Consider the following 26,496-nt stretch of genomic DNA (forward strand, 5'->3'; position numbering starts at 1 on the left):
AGATAAATTTTCAGTTATGTAGTTTACTATTGTCTAAAATAAAAGTTTTGGTCTGGTAAAAAATTTTACGATTTTATTTATTTCTTTAGAATTCCTTGAAAACTAGAGAAAACTTGTTCTTTAAAACGGAATATTATTAACGATTTTAGTAAAATTCTGTGTAAATTGTTTAACACATTTTCTATTGTACGCGTAACAAATTATGTGGAGTATGAAAAAAAGGTCACTTCTCGTTAAATATTTCAACGATTCCGATATTATTTTTGTAAGTCTTTATGGAATTTAGCTATCCTATGACTTTTAAGTAAGGGTATACAAACGTAGAATAAATATAAATTAACACTGTGAAGCGATGTAAATTATAAAATGGAACTAATTATATTAATAATTACTATAGAAAATTATTGAAATAACACTTACTTATTTATTTCATTATAAAGGAAACGTAACTCATATTATATGTCATGGATTTTACCAAAATGTCAGCAAATGATTAAAAATATTCGTTATGTGCATGTATCAAACTCGTTTGGAAATGATCTTTGAAATTAATGGTAGAATTCTATCAATAATTATTTTTACAGTATTTCTTTTATTAGTACCATTCCAATTTTTCTATAATATTGTCCACGAGTCCTTCTTCGATTTTAAACACGTTTATCTTAAAACTTTGCTTCCTCAAGCAATATTACTTATTACACATTTACATTAATTTCATACGAGCGTTATAAAATTTCTAGTAAAGTAGTAACTGAAAATGACTAAGTGTAAGATAATAAAGTCGCTTCGAAAAATTGTATCTGTACCTTCATTTGCATTTTCCAAGATGGACAAGCAAAATGTCCGATGACTGATGGACGATAGCGTATACAGGATGTTCGGCCACCCCTAGGAAAAAATGTTAATGGGAGATTCTAGAGGCCAAAATAAGATGAAAATCAAGAATATTAATTTGTTGATTGAGGCTTCCTTAAAAGGTTATTCAAAAATAAATTAAAAAATTTCAAATCATTCTGAAAAAATTATTTTTGGTTGCGGGGGACAATTATAATCACTTTTGGTGAATACACATACTCCCGAAATCCTACGCACATTCGAGAAAAAAATTCTTTTCCGAAAATATAATGTGAAGTTAGAAATGTTGCCCTGAAATTTCATGTGTATGTTTAAAACATCATAACTTCTGAGAGAATTGAAGGATTTTAATGTTTCAAAATGTAAACAACGCATATTTTCGTGAAGAATATGTAAAAATTCCAAGAATGTTCGAATAATTGTTCTTTAACCGCGTAAAAAGAGAAAAACCCCATAAAAATGGTCGAAATTACAAGCGATCATAACTCCTACAATAGTCAATGGATTTAATTGAAATTTAGTTTGGGAGTGGAGCTCGTGGATACCTACAAAAAAGTATTAAACAATATTTCTGTACGGCGTCAAACAAATTTATTAAAAATCAAAAACGAATTTTTAAGAAAAATCGATAGGGGGTAGGTGTCTTTTTCCGGCCAAAAAAAAAAATTTCAAATCGTTCTAGAAAAATTATTTTCGGTTGAGGGAGTCAATTATAATAATTTTTGGTGAATAGACGTAGCCTCGAAAAAAAAATTCCTAATCGAAAATATAATGTATGGGCCTGAAATGTCACTCCAAAATTTCACACGTATCTTTAAAATGTCATAACTTCTGAATGGATTGAAGAATTTTAATATTTTGAAATGCAAATAACGTATATTTTAGTGAAGAATATGTATAAATTCTAACAATATTGAAAAAGTTGTTCCTTGACCCCATAAAGTGAGAAAACCCCCATAAAAATGGTCCCATTTTCAAACGGCCATAACTCCTACAATAGTGAATATATTTCAATGAAACTTTTTTCTGAAGTAGAGCTGTTGAGTGCCTATAAAAAAGTATTTGACAGCTTTTCTATAGGGCGTCAATCAAAGTTACTAAAAATCAAAAACGAATTTTTAAGAAAAATTCGTAGGGTGTTGAAATTTTTCGACAGAATTAACAAATTTCAAATCGTTCTGGAAAAATTATTCGTGGTTGCGGAGGTCAATTTCAAACATTTCTGGTGAATGGTCATACCCCCGAAATCCTCCGTAGTTTCGAGAAAAGAATTCTTTACCGAAAATATACTGTATGGCCAGAAATGTTTCCACGAAATTTCATGCGTATGTTTAAAATATCATAATTTCTGGACGGATTGAAGGATTTTAATGATTCAAAATTCATGTAATGTGTATTAACGAAGCTCTATACTCGTATACCTCATCTGTGGTGAGAACTATTATCGCGTGCACGCGGCTGTTCGCAGCTTACCGTTCTACAGGCTGAATTTTAAACGCTAATAACTTTTTAACGAAGCCTCAATCAACAAATTGGTATTCTTGATTTTCGTCTTATTTTGGCCTCCAGAATCTCTTATTAGAATTTTTCCCAGGTATGGCCGAACACTGTATATCCGTGCGATTTCTATCGCGCAGCGATTTATTTCTAACAAGCCACAATAATTATTAGTAACCTTCTCCCTTCCAGCCGTAGTAATAAAACTTATTTATACAATTCTCGGTTCTGGTAAGCTGTAAACACCGCCTCGAACTTCGCTGTCTCGGCTTTTATTTCCGGCGCATAAATAACGCGACCGTGCGCTGTTCATGGCTGAAACGTTCGGTTAAACGCGACCCTTTGTCAGCCGAAACAGGGGTAATCGAGTTTGCTTTGGGAATATGGGGAAATTTTGCTGTTTTCACGGACGAAACAGAAACATTTCCACGATCCCTTCTTGCCTCGCGTACCTGCCCTCCCGTTGGATGCGCAGAAATCTCGGGAAAATGTTAGTTGACAGCTTGGAAGGGTCGTGCCTTTTCTGCGAACAGCCTTTCCCCCTCCCCTCCCTCTGTTTCATCGTTCCGCGGTACCTGAGAATTTCAATGATCGCTCCTCTCGGATTTCTAAATGGAAACGACCTAATTTTTCCTGCATTTCAAATGAAGGTCTCATCAACGAGACTGCTACCTCGTTTCCTTTGATGGCTGTTTTCAACGGCGATAAGATTAAACCAACGCGAGAACTTTTTAACGTGCAAATTCTTCCGACTAAACATTTTCTTCGGTCGATAGAAGCTTTCTGTCATCCGAGCTCTGCGCAAGTTGGATCCTATTCTAACGTACGGATAATATAGCGAACAAAATTGTAGAATACCCTCAGAATTTCTCGAATAAGGACTTAATTTGTGTATTTATATCAAACAATGTTACACGTAGAACAAGACCAATTATTGTTAAGTAATATCTTCGTAAACTAAATGAATATTGCAATAAATTTTCCATTTAAACCAGAATAATACTATTTCGTTTGGACAAAATTATAAGACACTATCTTTGAAAATTAATAAAATGTATACCTATCATTAAACAAAATTATCAGTTTTTATAATATTAATAGTAGCTAGACTCGTCTTTATTTTGTATCACCTTGTTCATTCGATTAGGTAACGTTTCGTATAATTTTTTGTATGCAGTTTCATCAGACCTTCCTCGTAAAATCGCCCTTTTTTTACATATTTTCTATAATATTTAGGTTCAGAGACCGTATCGGCTAATTTAATGTTCTAGAGGCGAAAATAAGACGAAAACCAAGAATACCAATTTGTTGATGGAGGCTTCGTTAAAACGTTATTAACGTTTAAATTTTCGTCCGTATTGAATTTTTTTCTCGAAAATGTGCAGGATTTCGGGGATATATCTATTCACCAAAAATGATTGTAATTGACCCCCGCAACCGAAAATAATTTTTCCAAAACGATATGAAATTTTTTTTTTCATCGAAAAATTTCACACCTCGAATTTTTTTCTAGAAAGTGGGTAGGATTTCGAGGGTAAGTCTGTTCACCAAAAATGATTGTAATTGACCCCCACAACCGAAAATAATTTTTCTAGAATGATTTGAAATTTGTTTTCTTCGTCAAAAAATTTAGACACCCTACCCCCTGTCGATTTTTCTTAAAAATTCCTTTTTCATTTTTAGTAATTTTGTTTGACGCCCTACGAAAAAGTTGTCTAATACTTTTTTGTAGGTACCCATGAGCTCTACTTCAGAAAAAAGTTTCATTGAAATATATTCACAATTGTAGGAGTTATGGCTGTTTAAAAATTGGACCATTTTTATGTGGTTTTTCTCATTTTGCGAAGTCAAGGACCAACTTTTCGAATATTTTTGCAATTTGTACATATTCTCCATCAAAATACGCGTAATTTGCTTTTTTAAACATTAAAATCTATCAATCCGTTCAAAAGTTATGATGTTTTAAAGATGTGCATAAAATTTGGGAGAGACATTTCTGGCCTTATATTAGATTTTTGGTAAGGAATTTTTTTTTTGAAAATGCGTAGGATTTCGGAGTTATGTGAAATGACCAAAAATGATTGTAATGATTCCTACACGTAAGAATAATTTTTCCAAAAGGATTTGATAATTTTTAATTTCGTTGAAAAATTTGTCCACCTTTCTGAATTTTTTTCTCGAAAATGTATAGAATTTCGGGGGTATGTCTATTCGCGAAAAATGATTGTAATTGACTCCTGCAACAAAAAATAATTTTTCCAGAATGATTAGAAATTTTTTAATTCTGACGAAGAAATTCAGCACCCACCCCCGGTCGATATTTCTTAAAAATTCATTTCCGATTTCTAGTAATTTTGTTTGACGCTGTACGGAAATATTGTTTAATACTTTTTTGTAGGTATCTATGAGCTCTACTTCACAAAAAAGTTTCATTGAAGTATATTCACTATTGTAGGAGTTATGACTGTTTGTAAATTGGACCATTTTTATGGGGTTTTTCTAACTTTACGGGGTCAAGTAACAACTTTTTCAATATTTTTAGAATTCCTACATATTCTTCAATAAAATACGTGTTGTTTGCATTTTGAAACTTTAAAATCCTCCAATCCGTTCAGGAGTGATGATGTTTCAAAGATTTGCATGAAATTTCGAGGAACTATTTCAGGCCTCAGATTATATTTTTGGTTACGAATTTTTTTCTCAAAAGTGCGTAGGATTTTGGGGGTGTGTCTATTCACCAAAAATGATTGCAATCGACCCTCGCAACTTAAAATATTTTTTCCAGAATGATTTGAAACTTTTTAATTTTCCCAAAAAATTTCTCCACCTATTGAATTTTTTTGTCGAAAGTGCGTAGGATTTTGAGGGTATATCTATTGACCAAAAATGATTGTAATTGACCCCTGTAACTGAAAATAATTTTTTCAGTATAATTTGAAATTTTTGAATTTAATTTTTTAATAATTTTTTAACGAAGCGTCAATCAACAAATTGATATTCTTGATTTTCGTCTTATTTTGGCTTCTAGAATGTCCCATTTAAATTTTTCCCAGAGGTGGCCGAGTACCCTGTATACATCGTATAATTTTTAGTCGTATCTAAACAAACATATAAAAGAATAACATGTCGAGTGGAATATATTCCTATTATTAAGTCATATGTTCTTATAAATGCAATTTAATCTATTATATTTTGAAAAGGACTCGTGTTAAGTTCGAAGTATAAATTGATAAATATATACTTTTTTTTTAACCCTGTTTCAACCTCCAATGGAGATTATTCTGTGAATTTACAGTATTGTCTAGATTGTATGATGAAACAAAGGTTTCTCACATCGATAGATTACATTTTTTACAGAAATATACACTCTTACAAACAATTGATGTAGGTTTCTGAAGGGCCACATCAATCGAAAAAAGAACTTGATAATTTCTAAAGACTCATTCTACAGGTCGTATATTTTTTTAATAACAACTGCGTACAAAATGCTAAGAGAAAAGTAAAAGTTGGAGTAACGGTCAGTGAAATTTCCATTCGTCGGAAATGAAATTCCAAACAGACTCTTCAGACTCATACTCTCGAAGGTAAAGCAATTGGAGAATTTCAAAGAGAAGCTTGTAGAAATGTTATCTCTAACTTGTCAAAAAGCGAGGTAATCTCTCTCAACAATTCCCATCGGAAGTCGCGTAAAAGTTTCATTTCAGACTCTCTCCGTGCTTCAATAAAAGTCCGAATAGTCGGGCGTTTGCGAGAAGAGTGCTGTTTGAGTTTCCTTCTCGCTTGCGCCATCGAAAATTAAGTTAAACTCTTTTCGAGATATCGAGTTTCCTTCTGTGGACGCAATTTTCGAAGTAATCTTCCTCGTTGAAAATTCCGTTGATTGAAAAAGAAAAGTCTTTTATAGCAGCTAACATTTTCCTCCGTTAAGATTGATAATCCTAATTTAGGGTAGATTGTACAACAGTTTTCTTCGTTAAACTTTGTCTTTTCATCCTGTTTACCGTATTTTCTTTGTTTGTGCTTGCTCGGTGAGTAAAGTCGTTAGATAAATAATATTCAACGCTTGGTTTGTTAAGAATTAAGCTACTCTATTCCTCTCAATATATTAACTGTTTATCGATCGAAATGTCGATCACTGCCACTCGATTGGTTTCGAGGTCTCAGTAGTTTCAATGGGAGTCAAAACTATTCAGAACTTGCGACCGGAACGTCCAGTTTCCATTTCATTGACGTCAAAAGTTCTATAAAGTCTATTAAACTAAATGCAACTAGTCCCTGTATCAGAAAAACTAATATTTTAATATAATTTTTATTTTCACAATTAGGGTTAAAACTGGAAATTTACTATTTGGACGAATAACGAATAAAAATGTTAGATTCGTTTCTAGTTTACGACTGAATCTAAAACTTTTATTCGTTATTCGAGAATAAAATTTGCTCGGTGATAATCAGTTTAAAACTTTTTAAATTGTATCGTAGAAGTTGGATTGGCTGGTCGTAAATTTTGATCGATGTAACGTTGCCAATATTAATACATCAACTTAACACATGGTGGTTCATGAATTATCCCTAAACAAACGAACAAATAAATCTCCAGCGGAGTCGATTGGATTTCTTCGAACTTGTTAAAAGCTCGCGGGTGAAAATTAAGGCGATCCTGCATTGAGACAAGAGATAACGACTCTCTCGGTCGCGAGCGTTCCAAAACCCATTTATAAGATTCATTAAAAGTTTTGTAGGTCGTTACCATTAATCACAAAGCGCCGCGACACTGGCGTCTCACCAGTCCACCGGGGAGAATAACTTTCCGCTTACGGTCGTTCGGATACACTGGCCCCTTTTTGAAATATGAATTTTATATGCTAATAGCGGCCGATTCGTGGCGCTTCTACGCTTATAATCGTAGAAATTTCAATCTTCTGCTGGAAATTGCGGCACGGCGCAGTGGAACAGAATTTCATTCGTAGCGCGTTAAGAATGACAGACTTTCGTTGCTAACTGTACCTTGAAAAATATTAATCAAACGATTTCCTTAACTTCGAGACAAATATCACAGATCATAATTATTGTTTCAATTTCGTTTTACGAATGTCCTTGTTCCTGAAAATCAAAAGCATCGCTCCAATACTATTTTAATTAAAAAGATTATATTAATGTGATTTCAGTACGTAATAAAATTTCGCTAACAGACAGGTAGAGAAAATGATTATTTAATTCTCTATAATCTGCTCTCTATTCGAGTTTTTAAAAGTATCAAGTTATCAGAAGTCGAATAGCCAGAAGACGTAATCATTGTTTATAGACGGATATCGTTCAGAATTTAATCGAAACTGTAAAGAAGAATGTATAATTTAAATATTAATTTTCATTTAAATCCATTCAATTGTTTAAACGTAAACGATCATTGAAGTTGTCGCAAGGTTACGGAACACCAGCGCCGCATGTGCGCAAGGTAGGTGCGCAGAAGATTATTCACCGTCTAATACCGTACGATTCCAATTGTAGGATCGATACGAACGTTTTGACTGAATTATGTTAAGTGTATGAATCAGGATTCGATATATTGAGATTTTAAATGCAATATAAATTAAAATTTTGGCAAAAATACACGTATTCACCCTGTATATACCTATCTTGCGCACATGCAAAACTTACATGACAATCGTTTCTCCATTACTACTACCTCTACTGCGATTTTATATATGATTATTTCGACAAAAAGGTGTTCTTTGACGCAATTTGGATATAAATAACTGTGAAAATAATTGTCAATGCGAATCATGTCATCAAGTGTTGGCATTAAACTTTTTTCTCGTTTATTTTTTGAGAAGATCTTCGAAAAAGTTTCTGTGGCCACGGAAATATGTTTCCAGATCCTGGCCGTGGGATGAATTACTCGCGGATGCGTTTGATGCCCTTCAAGCTCTTTAAATCGTTGACTAACCTAACTCAATCCGGCCTCGGCTGGTCTCGGAGACCATAGAAAGGAGACATTTAAATCTGGGTATCCCTGTGGGAACGTCCGGCATCCACGTCCTGGGGGGTTGTCCTCTGGGGGAAAAAAACAATGAACTCGTTTCTGACTGGTCTACACTCTCCTTTGGTGTCGATGGGGTAAAGAAAAAAAGGAGCCGCTAATGTATGTGCTGCTTCTCAAAAAATGCCCTGCGCCAGAAAAAAATCGTCTGGTCCGTGAGAGGAACGTCGTTCCTTGGTTTCCCGCCAAACTTACGCCTGTTCAGATCTTAATCAAGACTCGTTTCTCCCATTGGGAGTAAGATTGCCTCCGATCAAACGTCAAAGACAAAGATTAAGATATTCACGATTCATTTTTCAAGACTTTTACGAATTATTTATTCCAATTTCTAATTCTCTTCAAACATTAATCATCTATTGCAAAATTTGACCGATTAGATTTCGACACATCGCTTTAATGCTACTTAAATTCAAGATATTAATTATAATATTTTTATAAATGTATTAAGAATGCAACGAGCAAGACTTAGTTTAAGTTGTCTCTTTTGGAGAAAATAGAGAAGATTTAATTCTTTCTTAAACGTATATTTAAAACATTTTTTAGTATATTCACAAATCTGAAATATATGTCAGAAGATTTAAGATGAAAATATAAAACTTAAATATAAAGTTTCATTAAAATCCTATCAGGTAAAGAACTTTTTTTTCAGTAGCCAATATGTAATCAATGGGTCTTGAAATATATTTTTCTGTAACAAAATTTGTTGATACTTTTCTCGACATCAATATTTTCCATTATAAGTTTGTAAATAAATAATTTCTATAAAGTAAGTACTCACGATATTTCTGAAGGTACAGTAACGTACTATAGTTTGAATATTAATTCATGGATGCATAAACGACCAAGAAATAATTTCATTTTATAATTGTAGAGTGAAAGTACCAAAAAGAATGTTTCAACTCACAGAAAAATATATAAATATTAATTGAATTATTTCTCAAGCGTACAACAATTGTTTGGTTCAATATACTATTATTTTAAGGGGGAGGGGGAGGACAAATCTTCATTTTCTTCAATAAAATATGCAATTTAGAATTACATAATTTGATGGAACCTTAATACCTTAGCAGCTGAATATCTCGAAACCAATTAGTTTTAAGATAGATGTGTACTGATACTTCATTTCTCAAAATTCCAACGAACTTTAACATAAAAAATTGGGCACTCTAGAAAATAAAAAAGAAGTTCTTCAGATATCTATAGCACTTTCAATTAAAAATTAACCATATCTGGTGGGGTAGAACATAATATTTTTGTCTCAATAGTTTTTCTATTTCTTTTCAAATTTAAAAAATGACTATATTACTGTATTATGGATTACGAATAAATTTTAAGCTATCTAATATTTACTCCCATTTTTCAAAAAATTCTAAAAATTTTTAAAGGTAAAACACAATTCATTCAATAAAGGATTCAGAACGATAAGAATATTTTACTTTAATCGGTGTTGTTTGCTAGAATCGGGTGCATATTTCAAACAGAATGTCGTGTTATTCGAAATGGTACAGCAGCCATTGCGCGAGCAAATGGAAGATTCAACTTCTCCGAGGATACGTGCTTCATCCCTTCATTTATCAAAAGCTGTATCCGAGATATTCAGCGGGTAAATACGATGTATCTGTGCAAACACTATTTCCATAAGCGGACGCAAATTCTGTTTCCCAACTATACTCCCAACAACAGCGCGTTGTTACATAATTCATAACGAGAACAGTTTCCTTGTTCGATCCCCTTGGCTCTTCCTCGATCCTAAAAAAATAACAGCTTGCTGAAACTTTTCTTAAGATTCCCCTGGCTTCTTCTCAATTTCTTACTCAATCTCGACTGCTTGTCCGAACGTCGATTTTCCAATTACCGAACTATAAACTATAAAGCACGTACTTTTATTTAACCCGAAGAGTCCAATTTCTTATTCAAATTTTTTTCATTTTTGCCATCCAAATGTAAAATTCATTCAGAATCTTTAAGAGTGTCGTTCAAAGAACAAAAAATAAGTCAAAAGTATAAATACGACGATGGTCGAAATTACTTATATATTACGTTTTAAATGTTTAAAACACTGCAAAAACTTCCTCGACAAATAATAGAGTTTCGTTCAATGTTTTCTTCAATGCTTTGTGTCATTGAACTAGAATGTTTCACTTTAATCTGATAGCATGTTTTGCAGTATCACTGTTCGCCAGACCAGTAATCAACCTTACATACTAATTTTTTTAGAGACTTATTACAAGATACAAAAATCTAATCCAATTTGTACAGAATTTTTTCAGGATTCTAATGGATTTAATACTCGGTTCCTTTTGTAATATATTTATTGTAGGAAAGTAACAACCCCTTAATAAATAAATTTGATTCGATTATAATGAAAAATCATTTCATGGTTAATGATTGTGACCTTGAACTATAACCTTTGATTGCATCTTTTATTCGTTCTAGATCTACTGTACTCCATAATATACAAACCTAGTTTTAAAATTATTTTTCAGAGTTATTTAAGAAATCTATTTCAAAATAACTCCATTATTTCATAAAGTATTTTACATGAAAAATGAATCAATGTATTTCCAATTGAATGATTTATTTGCTACTTTACGAAATAAGTTATTTGTTGTTTGATATTTGGTTTTGACAAAGTAAGTTGTTTCTTGATGGATCTCTATTACAAGTTAAAACAAATTTTTCCTGCGATAAATATTATTGTCGTCTGTGAATATAACTGATAGTATGTGTATAATGTATATTTATTATATTCTTTACTTATATGTATATTATTACACTTAGATATTAACATATTAATCTAAAGAATATTAATGTTAGTAATACTATTGTACACTTACTACGATTATTCTTGTATATTATTCAGTGTATTTTTTAAACTTTGTTTGGGAAAAAAAATTTTTCATTTAAGAAATAAATATTATTTCTTCAAATAAGTAGTATTTCAATTTAACGAACGAAGGACCCAAGATCAATTGAAACACATTATTTGTGCCAGTTATTATGAAAGTGGCTTAAGTCATATATTTCCAGTTTTGAGATATTTAAATGTTCTGTTAATGTGAAATTTATCTAAGATCATTCAACTTCACGAATAACTGTATGAAAATGTGTATTTTTGGCATGTGTCACTTCCAAAATTAATATCGTAGTTAATGACCTACGATAACACAAAAATTACAAATTTCATTAAGAACAACTTAAACAAAAATTTATTTTTGAAAAATTGTATTTTTTATTTTATGATTGGAACTCAATAATTATTATCTCAATGAATATTTATGAACTTTTTGCTTCAACTACAAGATTTTTTGAATTGCACACTTGAAAAGATTTAAAATATTCGTGATGAATGGGAAGAACGTAAAATAACAAATTCATTAAATTTTTGTACTATTTCTTTGTAAGTTGAAATAACGAAGACAATTGTAGGTTATAAAATAATTTGGGTCTCCCCCTTCTTGGAAAATGATCTAAACCATGAAATTAAAACATAATGAAAACTTATAATTAAAGTTTATAAGTGCAGTTGGGGTATAAAAATGTCAAGATATTAATAAGAAAAGAGGAAGAAAATAAAGAATATTATTGTATGTAAGGAATCCTGTAGCACAAGTAAACCTAATAAAAAATAAGCTCAATATTGTAATTGTCAGAATTTTACCAATATGAATTATTTGTGACACTTAATAAAAATTTCACCTTTCTACTTCTCAAAACATTAATTTTGTCTTTTGTCACTATAGTTTAGATTTGTATTACTATCGTCTCTATGGTGCGTTACAACTGTTCCATTTTTATTTAATAACTCAGATATTCGTTAACTTATAACAAAATAGCTGTAATTCAATAACCCCGGATAAGTAGGTAACACGTTCGTACAAAGCACTCTCGTGTAAGTGCAATAGTTTTTATGTAATCTTATTCTATAATTCAAGTGTTACAACCGCCACCGATCTACCCTACTAAATTAAAATCCCGATTTTTTTCGTTTCGTTACTTAGATCTTGTAATAATTGGCTCGTTTATGAAATGCCAATCAACATTTGCAAGATATTTTTCCTTTAATATTTTAATACAATGGTTCGTACGAAAGGCTAACTCGAACGCAACTAATAAAATTATTATTGACAAGCGACTAACTAAATGAATAATTTTTAAACGCACACTTGACGCTAAAGGCTGCTTACAGCTAAGTGATAATAACTGTAAAATATTTTTCCTTTATTTGAATACAATGGTTCATACGAAAGGCTAACTCGAACACAACTAACGAAATTATTATTGACAATCGATTAACTAAATGAATAATTTTTAAATGCACACTTGACGCTAAAGGCTGCTTACAGCTAAGTGACAATAACTGTAATTTTTTCTTTAATATTTGAATACAATGGTTTGTGCAAAAGGCTAACTCGAACGCAACTAATAAAATTATTATTGACAAGCGACTAACTAAATGAATAACTTTTAAATGCACACTTGACGCTAAAGGCTGCCTACAGCTAAGTGATAATAACTGTAAAATATTTTTCCTTTATTTGAATACAATGGTTCGTACGGAAGGCTAACTCGAACGCAACTAATAAAATTATTATTAACGAGCAACTAACTAAATGAATAACTTTTAAACGCATACTTCACGCTAAAGGCTGCTTACAGCTAAGTAATAATAACTGTAATTTTTTCTTTAATATTTGAATACAATGGTTTGTGCAAAAGGCTAACTCGAACGCAACTAATAAAATTATTATTAACGAGCAACTAACTAAATGAATAACTTTTAAACGCACACTTCACGTTAAAGGCTGCTTACACATTATTCGAAACGATTATATTTAAATTACTATTTGAAATAAATTTCGAGCGCGTCTGTGAAAAACCGTGTTATCCATCACGGGTCAAAGTGATCCTGCCCTTGGTCGTACGAGGGTTAATTGAACACCCCCTGCGTAGATGGTATCCACGTCGTTCCCAGGAACAGGTAAGCCCCGACTGGCCCTACCTGACGACCCCATAGCCAAGGGTTCTCACAAGGGGCGCGTGGACGCCGTAGATCGTGGTTCCGCGCCACGATACCGAGACGAGAGAGAGGCTCGTGCGAAATTCGATGATTCGCAGGACGGATGATGGGGTGGGTAGCGACAGGTAGTTCCCATGGGAGGCTCATGGTACAGGATTCCCACAGGAGAGAGCGAAACCAGGGCACCGAGTCGAACCCGAATTCCGGTCCTCGCGGCGATCCTCTTTGATTCGTGGCATTACTTTATCGGCGACTACTGGGCTCGTCGCGACGACTAAATCGAGTTCTCCCGACTTCTCAGGCTCCTTTCATGTTCTTTCCATCCATCAGAATACTCGTTCGACGGTTCTTTAGAATATCCTTGAGCTTCTTTAAAACGTCGATCACAGTCTTGCATAAGTGAATTTTCAAAAACGAATCTCGTTCGTTTAATATTCGCACACAATATTAGCATTCATTTATTAACGGGACTAAACCCTGTAGTACAAAGATGTAATGTGTAAGGAACTACAGATGTGGATTTTATGTAGTCAAACATTATCGCGTATAAAATTTAACAAAATAAGTTGATTTACAATACGTTGCAAGAATAATTTTAGACTTTCTAATGATTGTTCAATTAACACATTGACTGCAAGACCAAAACTTTTTTTGATTTTAGACAATTGTAAACTGCATAAGTTAAAATTTGCCTTAGCATTTATTTTCGTAATCTCACTAAAATTCATGAATCCTATTCAAATTTCAACTTCAACATTTCATCCTGAGAATTAATTATTCTAGTTCTATAGTAAAAAATCCTGTCACCTATACAGGGTGTTCGGCCACCCCTGGGAAAAATTGTAATTGCGGCTTCTAGAGATCAAAATAAGACGAAAATCAAGAATACCAATTTGTTGATGGAGGCATCGTTAAAAAGTTATTAACGTTTAAAGTTTCGACCGTATTGAACTTTTCTCTTGAAAGTGGGTAGGATTTCGGGGTTATGTCTGTTCACCAAAAATGATTATAATTGACCCCCGCAACCGAAAATAATTTTTCCAGAACGATTTGACATTTTTTTTTCGTCGAATTTAGGCACCTAATTAGATTTTCAGTAATGAATTTTTTTCTCGAAAATGCGTAGGATTTCGGGGGTATGCGTAATGACCAAAAATGCTTGTAATTGACTGCTGTAACTAAATATAATTTTTTTAGTATGATTTGAAATTTTTTAATTTTGTCTAAAAATTTCAGTATCTACTCGAATTTTTTTCTCGAAAGTGAATAGGATTTCGAAGGTATGTCTATTCATCAAAAATGATTATAATTGACCTCCACAACCGAAAATAATTTTTTTAAAATTACTTAAAAATTTTTTTTTTCGTCGAAAAATTTAAGCACCTACCCCCTGTCGATTTTTCTTAAAAATTCCTTTTTCATTTTTAGTAATTTTGTTTGACGCCCTACAGAAAAGTTGTCTAATACTTTTTTGTAGGTACTCATGAGCTCTACTTCAGAAAAAAGTTTCACTGAAATATATTCGCTATTGTAGCAGTTATGGCTGTTTGAAGATTGGACCATTTTTATGGGGGTTTTCTCATTTTGCGGGGTCAAGGACCAACTTTTTGAATATTTTTATGATTTGTACATATTCTCCATCAAAATACGCGTAGTTTGCTTTTTTAAACATTAAAATCGTCCAATCCGTTCAGAAGTTATGACGTTTTAAAGATTCGCATGAAAATTCGAGCAGACATTTCTGGCCAGAAATTATATGTATTTTCGGTAAGGAATTTTTTTCTCGAAACTGAGTAGGATTTCGGGGGTATGTCTGTTGACCAAAAATGCTTGAAATTGACCCCTGCAACTAAAAATAATTTTTCCAAGACGATTCGAAAGTCTTTTTTTTCACCCAAAACTTTCAGCACTTATTCGAATTTTTTTTTCGAAAGTGGGTAGGATTTCGGAAGTATGTGTATTCACCACAGATGATTGTAATTGACCCCCACAGCCGAAAATAATTTTTCCAAAACGATTTGAAATTTTTGAATTTAGTTGTTAATAACTTTTTAATGAAGTCTCCATCAACAAATTGGTATTCTTGATTTTCATCTTATTTTGGCCTCTAGAATCCCCCATTAAAATTTTTCCCAGGGGTGGCCGAACACGCTGTATATGGATAACGTGGCAGCCAAAATGTTAAATCAATTTTAGCGTATACAAAATTTGCATGACTAATCATTTTATTTACACAATTCTGAGATCCAAACGTTCTGTGGTAACTTTCAGAATAAAATAGGAAGTGATTTCTTAAATATCTTGATGGTACATACAAAGGATACAATTCAGTAATCATTGAATACGAAATATTACTTTTAATTAGCTTACTTACAAACATAATATCTGTGATTTTTCTTCTGTTATGAAATGTTTGAAGATTAGTGGTAATAAGTAAGTCATCATACTTATGTGATTAAGACGAAAAAATTTGTGTTGAGCTCTCTCAATGTTGTCGATATATGTTTTGTAATAGGGAGACCAAATTATGCCGTCATATTCTAGAATAGGTCTTGTCAAAGCACAATATAGGATTTTGAGTGTATTAGTTTTACTAAAGTATCTGGAAATTCTATGAATAAGTCCCAGAGAGCAAAGACTATGCGAAATAATTTTTTCATAATGAACTTTGAAAGAAGAGACAGTTATACCAAGATCTTTAACATGATTAAACGAGGTTAGTACGATACCATATAGAGTATAATCATAAACTATATTATTTTTCTTATTACTAAACTTAACAATATGGCACTTATCTAGATTCCGGAACAATTTATTTAATGAGCACCAATTCTAAAACCTGTAAAAGTTATCTTGAATTGATCGAGCATTTTGCTGATTATAAATACATTTATACAGGATGTCCCGTAAATGGTGTAAGAACCGGAAATGTGGAGTAGCAGAGACGATTCTGAACAATTTCGTCGGCATAAAATAACAATTTAAGGAAAAAATTATATTCGTTTGCAGAGATCGATTACAATCATTTTTGGTCATTATACATACTCTCGAAATACTACGCATTTTCAAGAAAAAAATTCCTTATCGAAAATCTAATATGAGGCCAGAAATGTTCCCCAAAATTTTATGCACATCTTTAAAACACCATAACTTCTAAACGGATCGAAGGATTTTAATGTTTCAAAATGCAAACCACACGTATTTTGGCGAAGAATATGTAGAAATTCCAAGAATGCTCGAAAAGTTGTTCCTTTACACCGTGAAGTGAAAAAACCCCCATAAAAATGGTCCAATCTTCAAACGTCTATAACTTCTACAATAGTGAACTTATCTCAATGAAATTTAGTATGGAAGTAGAGCTCATCGATACTTACAAAAAAGTACTGAACAAAATTTCCGTACAGTATCCAACAAATTTATTAAAAATGAGAAACGAATTTAAAAAAAAAATCGACAGAGGTAGGTGCCTAAATTTTTCAGCGAAATTAAAAAGTTTGGAAACATTTTAGAAAAATTATATTCGGTTGCTGGGTCGATTGCAATCATTTTTGGTTATTACACATACCCTCGAAATCCTACGCATTTTCGAGAAAAAAATTCCTTATCGAAAATTTAATATGAGGCCAGAAATGTCTCCCCAAAATTTCATGCGTATCTTTAAAACATCATAATTTCTAAACGGATTGAAGGATTTTAATGTTTCAAAAAGCATATATTGACTTAACCTGTCTTTGATTTAAAACTGGTCAAATACTTGAAATTCAAATCAAGGCAAAACTCATTTTTTTAAGCCAAGAGAAGTATTTGGTTATCGAAGTAGCTTGAATATTTGATCAAACTCCAGAAAATTCAATCTGTTCAAATTGTTTAAACAACTTGATTGTTTATACAAAATGTGAGAAGAACTATAATATAGTAAGTTAAAAACTTATATCTCAATTATAAGAATTATACTTGCATTACTTATTAAGATTTTTATCCTTGTTTTAAAATAATCATATTCTAAACTCAAATCTTATCCAAGCGAACTTTATTATTAAAATATAATAATATAATTAAGTAAGAATAGATAATCAAGTCATTTCGGATGATCTAGTATGCTTGGATAATCAAGTTTTCTTGGATAATCAAGACTTCTTAAACAATCACATACTTGATTTAATTTAAATAATTAAAGATAAGCTCGCTTCAGCTTGTATTTTCAAGTACTTGGACGTCTATACTTCAATTGTAAGGACTTTTCTTGTCTATGATCCTATTCTTTCAACATCAGTTAAGGAGAGGTTAAGTATGGGATTTCTTAATTTCCACATCTTGCATACATATTTATTTATGTTTTACGAATGTTCACAATTTTTTTCAAGTGAAAATAATCAAAACTGATTAAATTATATGTCATTGAACAAAGTTCTTTTAAAAAAAAGTGTCCTACTGGCTGACACGATTCGAATCATTCTGCTTATCCGAACTTCGAAAAAAGAATTCTTGATTGGTATGATTGTGATTATGGTCTAAACCAAAATTATAAAAAAATAATTTTCCTTATTGTTGTTTTAGCTTACAAAACATGAAAAAAGTCAAGAAAATCGATATTCAAAATTTAAAATGCTGTCATTTTGTAAATTTTCACTATTTTTTTTACCATTTTTCAATCCTTTAATTTTTCATGCCAGATAAGTAGAATGATCAAAATCGTGTGATCCAATGGGACACATTTTTTTTAAGGGAACCTTGTTCAATGACATGTAATTCAGTCAGTTTCGATCATTTTCGCTTGAAAAAAATCATGAACATCCATAAAACATAAATGAATATGTATGCAAAATGTCGAAATTAAGAAACTTATGCTTGTTTTGTAAAAAAATCCCTAACCCAGACCATCTCTCCCTGAATCTTCTACGATTAACGTACACGAAAGACGATTTGTCCATTTGCGCAGAAGCGGCGGAGAGACTGCTAACGTTGCTGGGCATGGAGGACGAGAACGAGGACCTGTTGTCCTCCTCGGAGGACGAAGGCGTGGACCTGGACGCTGACGAGCTGGACGAGGAAGAGGAGGAGTTGGAGAATACCAGACTGCTGCACCAGCTGGCTGCCTCGCTGGCGGAGGAGTTGAAGCAGTCCCATCAAAAGCAGAATCCGATCAGAGTTCTGGCGAGGAGTTCGTTCGATAGGGATCGCATGGACCTGGCTGAGACCAGCTACACGGAACACGGTTGCCTTCAGGACCAAGAGGTGAAGGGGAGCCGTTATCGAGAGACGGTCCCAGAAAGATGTCAGAGACAGGACTCGTCCCGTTCGTTCGCCAAGGAACACGGCTTCACGGAGTTTTACGAGTGTCTGGACCATCGTCTCAGAATGGACTCGGAGCCGGAGGACGTCGATGGTCGCCAGGAACAAGTCCCAACGTCCTGGGGCGCCGGTTGGGATGCCTGCGCGGCGGAAGCGCTGCGATATCTCGTGGAGGACGAAGGACTCCCGCCACATCATCCCACGGTCCTGGCCATGAAGGACCATCTGGAAACGCAGAGGGAACGGACCTTTGCCCAGTATACCGCGTAAACAAATCCAGATTTTATCGGCCGCGATGGTATTTTTTTAAGGAAGCCTGGCTGGCTGGCTTCCCCTAGGATGCTTTCAGCGAGGGCGATCGATATCGATTGGACGGTGTTTCCTGGTCGAGGTCGAGGAGCGAACACGGATCGAGGATGTAAAGAGGTGCCAAAATCTCTGCTTTTTCAGCTAAGATTCAACCATTTTCACTGTTTTAACTTCCAAATTCAACGTTTTGCAAATCAAGTTCGCCTAGAAATGTGTCTTTTTATGCTTTCATAATAGAAACAGAATTAAATTGGAAATTTTAAATATTCCAAATTTTACTGTACGCTATACAAAGTTATACAGGAATCACTTACATAACCCTCTGTAGCCCAAATTGTGTTTGGTTTCCGAAAAAAATTATATAATATGACCATTGATAAATACTAATAACTATACTGCGGATCTTTATGTAAATTCATATTTTTATTGATAGAATTAATGAAATGTGTTTTTTTATACTTTCGTAATAGAAGCACAATTAAATTGGAAATTTTAAATATTCCAAATTTTACTGTACGCTATACAAAGTTATACGTGAATTACCTATATAACCCTCTGTAGCCCAAATTGTGTTTGGTTTCCGAAAAAAATTATATAATATGACCATTGATAAATACTAATAACTAGACTGCAGATCTTTATGTAAATTCATATTTTTATTGATAGAATTAATGAAATGGAAGTTTTGTAGAGGGTTATCTTAACTCCTGAATATAATAATTCATATCTTTCTATTTCTTATATTTTTGCACATTAAGTGCATTCTGCAGTTTCTTGAAAATTGAAATTTCCCAGAAATGCATAAATATGCGCAGTCTACTCATAGCGATATATAAAGTGGAAAGTAAATTTCAGTAAACGCATATTTTGAATTATACTCACCCTAGTGTGAGAATTCTATACCATCTGTTTAATACTTTAATTTATACGTATTGACAATGGAATTAAATCAGACTTAAAAGTAGATAATGGGTATGTGACTGTAGAATCACGTTGGGTTATGAGGGTTAATAGCAATTACCAGGTCATAATTTTGTACGAATATAATATGAAAACTGTGCAACTGATGGCAATTGATATAATAGGTGTAACAATTTGTGCATAGGGAGGTGAGAGTATGAATCACATTTTTGTTTCGAAGAAAACACGCATTAAATTCGTTAATAGATACTTTATTTGCAAATGAATTTACGAATTAAATATACGTAGAATTTAGTTTACGAATCAATCTAAAATCTGCATTCATTATTCGTGAACAAAACGTCAACTCTGGATGAGATAGGTCCTTGAAGAATATGCTAGAAAAAAATAGAGTAATCATTGTCTCGATCGCGTATTAGGAAACAAAAGGATGAATTTGATTTGCAAAAGTTGAATTTTGTGTGCAAAACTTGACGTTACTAACCCCTTACAGTACAACGAAGTTCAATATATAAAAATCAACACACTTTCATTTCTTGCGAAACAAATTTGAACAAACTTAGCATACATTTGAAAAATAACTTGTAATCGAATCGTACGTCAAGGGGTTCAATTTACTCAGGAACGTCTAATGTAATTGTCGAGCTACTTTCGCAATCAGAAGCACGTTTAATAATATTTATCTCTGAGCTCTGAATTCTACAGATTCGTATAAACTTTTCAACCTAAAAGAGTCTACGGAACGCTGACTGTTTTAAAAAGAAATTGGAATTCAGTGTCGAAGGGCTTCCTCGTTTCTTCTGTATACTCTGATTCTGGAGGAGGGAGATTATCAATCTCTGATGCCTTGGTACTTGAATGTCCCATATTCGCGCTTCAATCATCTTGACTGAACCACCGTGATCGTCCACGCGAGCAGAAGTTCCTGTCGCGATAAAGAGGCATCCCTTTTCATTCAGATTAAAATGCATTCACCGTGTGTTTGTAAAGCAAACGACGCGCTTTCATGCGCCCGGCCGTGAGAGACCGTGCTCACGCGAAGCGAACTCGAAATACTTCGTTTTCTGGAGGACGTGGCTGTGCTTCGTTCCAGGCGACATTTTGAGGACGAGCTTCGCTTGACCGGGCAATTATCGCGACGATGTCGTGATTTTCTTCGAACTTGGAGATCGAAAGTAAATGTCGACCCTTCGATCGTTTCTACTGCATCTTCGAAGCGGGTAAAGCGGAATTTCGATTCGTTCGAAACAGAGTCGGGCAAATTTTATAAATTTTATTCACGATTAAGGAAAAAATCTTAGATGTGTTCTAAACTAGCTTCGCTATGCCAGTCCCATTCGAAGTCGTCGTTTTTGGAGCGATAATTGTTACAAAGTATGTATTTAATTATGAGTTAATATAGTACTGAAACTTTGCATACATATTTGGTCGTGTTTTTAAATAACGCAGTTAAATTTGTATACTATCTTTTTTAATACTTAAATAATTATCTGTAGCCAGCGGTGTGGTATTTTAAATGGCTGCCACAATTTGTCTTGTTGTGTTCGTCTAATATAAAAAATTCGAAAGCAATTTTAATGAAACTAATTTTCTTGACGAAATAAAAGTCGTATAAAATCGAAACTTATACAATTTTTAATTCTTTCAAGTGATAAAAAGAAACTATTGTAAATGCATAATATTAATTCATAGGATAGATCTATTTAAAATGTATGTAAAATTTGAAGAAAATTCATCGTTTCTCATTGTGGCAGCCATTCAAAACTGTGGTTGCGATGGAATATAAAATTTAATTTATTTAGGTCTAATACACCATAGAGCGAAATTACAGAGATAGTGAAGAGATGTTTTATAACACTGTTTCACCGCGACCGCGTGGTGAGTTTCACTTGGGGGTTCCCCTACGGTCGACCAGTACTCCAACGTAAAGCGCCATATGCGTGCCACAAAAACAATAAGCTGGAAACATACAATAATTCGAGTAATAATAAAGATTATTTCATGAAAATTATACTGTGCTATCTTGAAAAATGACTAAATATAGTAGAATAATTTAAAAATCTTTGCTTTATAATCATACAATAATTTTTTATTTTTAAAAATCACCTGAAATCGACGCCCTCAAATGGAAATTCCGTCTTGAAAAGTTCGTTTATGCCTTTGCGAATAGAAATATAGACGGAAGTTAGTTCACGAACGAATCTATCATTTTTACTGGTTAAAAGCGGATAAAATCTGTTTGATCCTGGTTCAAAATAGACAAAAATCTCTATTAATTGTTTCGTACTGCTGAAATCTCCTCGGTTTCACGAATTTGCGAAGAAAAATCCAAACTGCGCTAGTACTATAGGTTAATTAAAAATAGGAAAAGGTACTTGATAATTACTTCGTACACTTGCCTTTCTCGAGGTCCTCGATTTCACACGTTTGAAACGAAATTCGAGCTGTGCTAGTATTGTAGGTTAATTTAAAATAGTAAAAATACCTGATCGTTACTTTGTATGCTTGGCTCTACTGGAGTCCTCAGTTTTACAAAGGGGGAAAAGAATAAATTGTTACATAAGATTTTTATAACGCTCGACCATTTAATTATTTTTAATATTTGAGTATTCTCTTTATCTACATGCATTATTTATTTCATTCTATACTAATACGATCATCTACCGTGCTAATTTTTGAATTATATTTTCTGATTTGATTCTTGAAACGTTATAATCTGTCTTTATTAGATAAATCTCATTTTATCTTTCGAAAAATAAATTATTTCTTGATCATTTATATATTAATCGATGCTTTCCATTTCATTAAATTTTGAACCATATTATTTAATAGAGGGTTGAAACTTTACAATCAACGTCAATTAAAAGTTCTGTCAATCGACTTGGATAAAATTTCACTATTATTTTACTTCTAAGGAACCACTTCCGATACGCTAAAAAAATGTATCAATAAAAGGTCTGGACTAGTTTGAAATGAAATAAAATACAAATAAATAATGAGATACGAAAAATTGCACAGTTACTAATTTCTAAATAAGTCGTTTACTATTAGAGAAATCAATTATTTCTACAGAGATAAACGAGTGAAATAAGAGTTGAGGACTTGGGTAAGAGCCACGAAATACTCAAGCGATCGAAGGGTTGAAATTCACCCTCGATCGAGGTTTCAGTGACGAGAAACAATCCCTCATTTTCTACTGGATCGTTTTTACATTCTCGAAAATTTATTCATCGACGTTTCGTCGACTATGAAGGCTTCACGGAACCATGATTCTTCAGAATCGTGCGCGAAAATGGCCGCAGCGGAATGTAAACGCAGACTGAACTTAACTTCCAATGGCGGGTACGGATTCAGCACACACGTTTCATTGGTTCGCGAAAACGAGCCCTTCTTCTCGATGTTTTTATTTTTCCTATTTGTAGCGCAATTTTGTATCACCTTTATGTATCGTCGTTAGTGCTATTATAATCGTCGTCGCTACTCTCATTAGCATTATCGTTCTTATTATCGTTATTTATTTTATTCTTATCGTGTTTAGGCTAAGGGACTCGCGAAGATTCACGCGACGCTTTCGATCCATTGGACGTTAGATTCACCTACGCGGGAAAACGAAATGTCAATAAAACGATGTCAATGCGAAAGGTTCATACGCTGGATCGATATGAACGGAAACGCGTAAATGAATCCCATAATTGGCGTCGAGATGTTCACGTCGCGTCGTAGCGATCAGTTTTTTCATCCCCGATAAATAAGAGAGAGACTCGCGGATTTTTATCGTTCGATTTCCAGCGTTTCGACTCTCTGATCGAGTCGTTCTGCTCGGAAAAGGGTAATTATAGACCGTGTGTCCCCGTCGGAAGCGATCGAACCGTTTTGGACGCGTTTCCGAGCGACCGGAAAACTCGAATTCATTCTAAAAGACGTGTTCATTCGATTTGTAGTTAGTCAGAGGGTTGAAAGGCGCCGGAGCCTTGGAGTGAGACGCTGAAATCAGAATTACTTAACCCTAGGAGAAATTCGTAGATTATTTTATCATAAGCGTGCAAGAGTTTGGAATTAAAAAGAATGCCTTGACTGTTGGAACGTTGCATCGCGTTAATCCCTAATTAATATTTTTTATTCATGAAATCAGTATGAGAGGCGTTTCAACGCCCCTATTTATTGGGGACTTGTTTGTGTAATTATCTTCATTTTATGCAGTTACAACCCAAAATTGTAAAATACATATAATGGTGCCAGTTAAGGGTTAAAGATCTATTGTCTGGCTTGACATTTTTGTTATAAATCATAAATTTCTATAAATCAGAAGTTTGAGAAAATAAAAAAGAACTGTTTTATAAAATTTATTCAAAACAAACCCATAACGACATAAAAATGCTGTTATTATAAATTAGATACAGATTTATTTTGCGTCTGTTTTTAAGCAATGAGATCTAATTCATTTACATCAAGAAAAAGAACGATCTTATTATTATATTTTTTTATCAAATACAAATATAAACATTTCAAGAAGTATTTCTTTCCTTCAAAAGGAAAGGAGGAGACTTATCAGAGCATAGCAGGCCCTGCCTTAGACGACTAGGATATTGGGAAGTCGTTTGAGGAGTAGCAACTGAGAGGTCGGTCGAGCGCTTGTGAGAGCGCGGCCCCTCTGGTGGCGAGCATGGGAGGCGACGCCACAAACTTAATATTTCAGTGATTTATTATACCTTTGCTTCAGAGAAATGAGTTTAATTTAAAAAAATAATTTAAAAGTATAGTTTTTATCAGTGATTTTTCATTTTATTATTTCTACACCCTGTAGATTAAAATACGTAAAATTATACTTTTGTACACCAAGGTATAAAATATCAATATCAAATTAATTACTGTTTTATTCGAATTAAATTTCAGTCTTTTCATTAGCTTAAAATGAAAACACTATCAAACGGTGATGAAAGAAATATTTATTTGCCGTTAATAAATCAAATTGGAATTTATAAATTTTATAATAATTCCAGGAAATCTTAAGAGCCAGACACTAATTGCTTACCTGAATTCTTTTCTGACGATAATCGAGTCTCCAAATTGATTAGCAATTTTATTACAGTTATCAAATGTTCATGATTCGAATTTTATTCATTTATTTCGTTAATCGTACCGGTGATTATGAAACTAGTCTGGGTCAATAGTCTATAATATTTTGTTGATATCATATTACTATATAAGGCACAGAATAAACAATAAATTTAAGTTTTTCAAATTTTTTACACGCATCACTTTCATAAATACTGAAACAATTTAATCCTCTATAACTCAAATTATGTTTTGCTTTTGAAAAAATTATGCAATATGATCATTAGTAAACATTAATAATAAAATATAAATTGAAAGGTTCAATAAATACAAGTTTCTATCTGAACCCACTGTAGTGTGAGATATTGTAAAATAGTTATTTTACATTGACAGTTGTTAAACCATATTATTGCTTTAACACCATAATTAATACATATTGACGGTAGAATTAAATCAGAATTGAAGAATGTAAACTTCAGAGTCACGTTAAATTATAGAGGGTTAATTTGTATTCCTTCAAATAAAACTCTAATCAAATTATAGGGGCGCTGGTAGAGTGCAAATAATTAAAGAAGAAACAATTTCCTGGTTTACATATACCTAAAATTTAATTGACACTGTTTCTATTTCTATTCGAATGTAATTTTCAATTCGACGAACTTTTTAATACGATGCAACTGTTCAACGAACAATCGACTGGCAAATTGTATACGAGAAACAAGATCCAGTGTCGCCGACAGAACGACGCGGCAATTATTTTAGCCTCTAATGGCGCGAAATATAAGTTAGTTGAATCCGAAGTAATAGTTGGTCGATTAGATAGGCACACGAGATGATTTTAGATCTGTAAAGCAACGCAAGCTATCGTTCCTGGTATACGAGATGCGTTCAGCGTCGACATTGGATCGATCGAGGAATCGTAGCGAGGAGAATAGATCGTCGCGAGTGGCTCTGGATCGACGATCGACTTCGATCGTGAATCACTCGCTGTAAGAATCAAAGAAAGAGAAACTTTTCAGCACGATCATCGACTTGGTCTGGCGTTTGCTTCTCTTCGAGTAAAATCGAGTCTCTGCATGCTCGAGGCAGAGCGTTCTTTCGATCGTTCGATCGGCAAACGTCCAGCCACGCGAATCGTCGAGATCGATTTACCCCTTGTACATATGTATGATATATCGTTTTAACTTATACACGACTATTGTTACTTTTACAATAAATCATTGTAGATAACATTGACCAGTAAATAAACAAGCGCTAAGTTAATTAAGTCTCTTGTTCGTCATTGAAAATCCCGATTCCTCAAGATCCCCATCAGTTCCTTTTTTAATCTTGATTCTGAGTATTTCAGAAAATTTTGCAAATTTTTTTTATTTTAATTTACACTGTTCCGGTGTTAATATTTGTCTGAAATTTTACGAATGTATTAATAAAAGTAAGTAATACTTTTTAATAAATTAATTAATGTAAGTAATTTTATGCGATAATAAAAACAAATCGAATTTATTTGAAC

The 26,496-nt window shown here is 33.1% G+C and overlaps 1 protein-coding gene across 1 annotated transcript in view; it reads left to right on the top strand.

Moving 5' to 3' along the window:
- Positions 1-26,253, top strand: part of LOC143348890 (uncharacterized) — a 68,071-nt gene extending 41,818 nt beyond the window's left edge. Inside the window, exon 3 of the mRNA XM_076779610.1 lies at positions 18,349-26,253. Within this exon, the coding sequence (XP_076635725.1) occupies positions 18,349-18,971 (623 nt within the window). The 3' untranslated portion in view covers positions 18,972-26,253. The remainder of the gene's footprint in view (positions 1-18,348) is intronic.
- The last annotated feature ends 243 nt before the right edge of the window (positions 26,254-26,496 follow it).

This window comes from Colletes latitarsis, chromosome 2, assembly GCF_051014445.1.
Source record: "Colletes latitarsis isolate SP2378_abdomen chromosome 2, iyColLati1, whole genome shotgun sequence".
Classification (NCBI taxonomy): domain Eukaryota; kingdom Metazoa; phylum Arthropoda; class Insecta; order Hymenoptera; family Colletidae; genus Colletes; species Colletes latitarsis.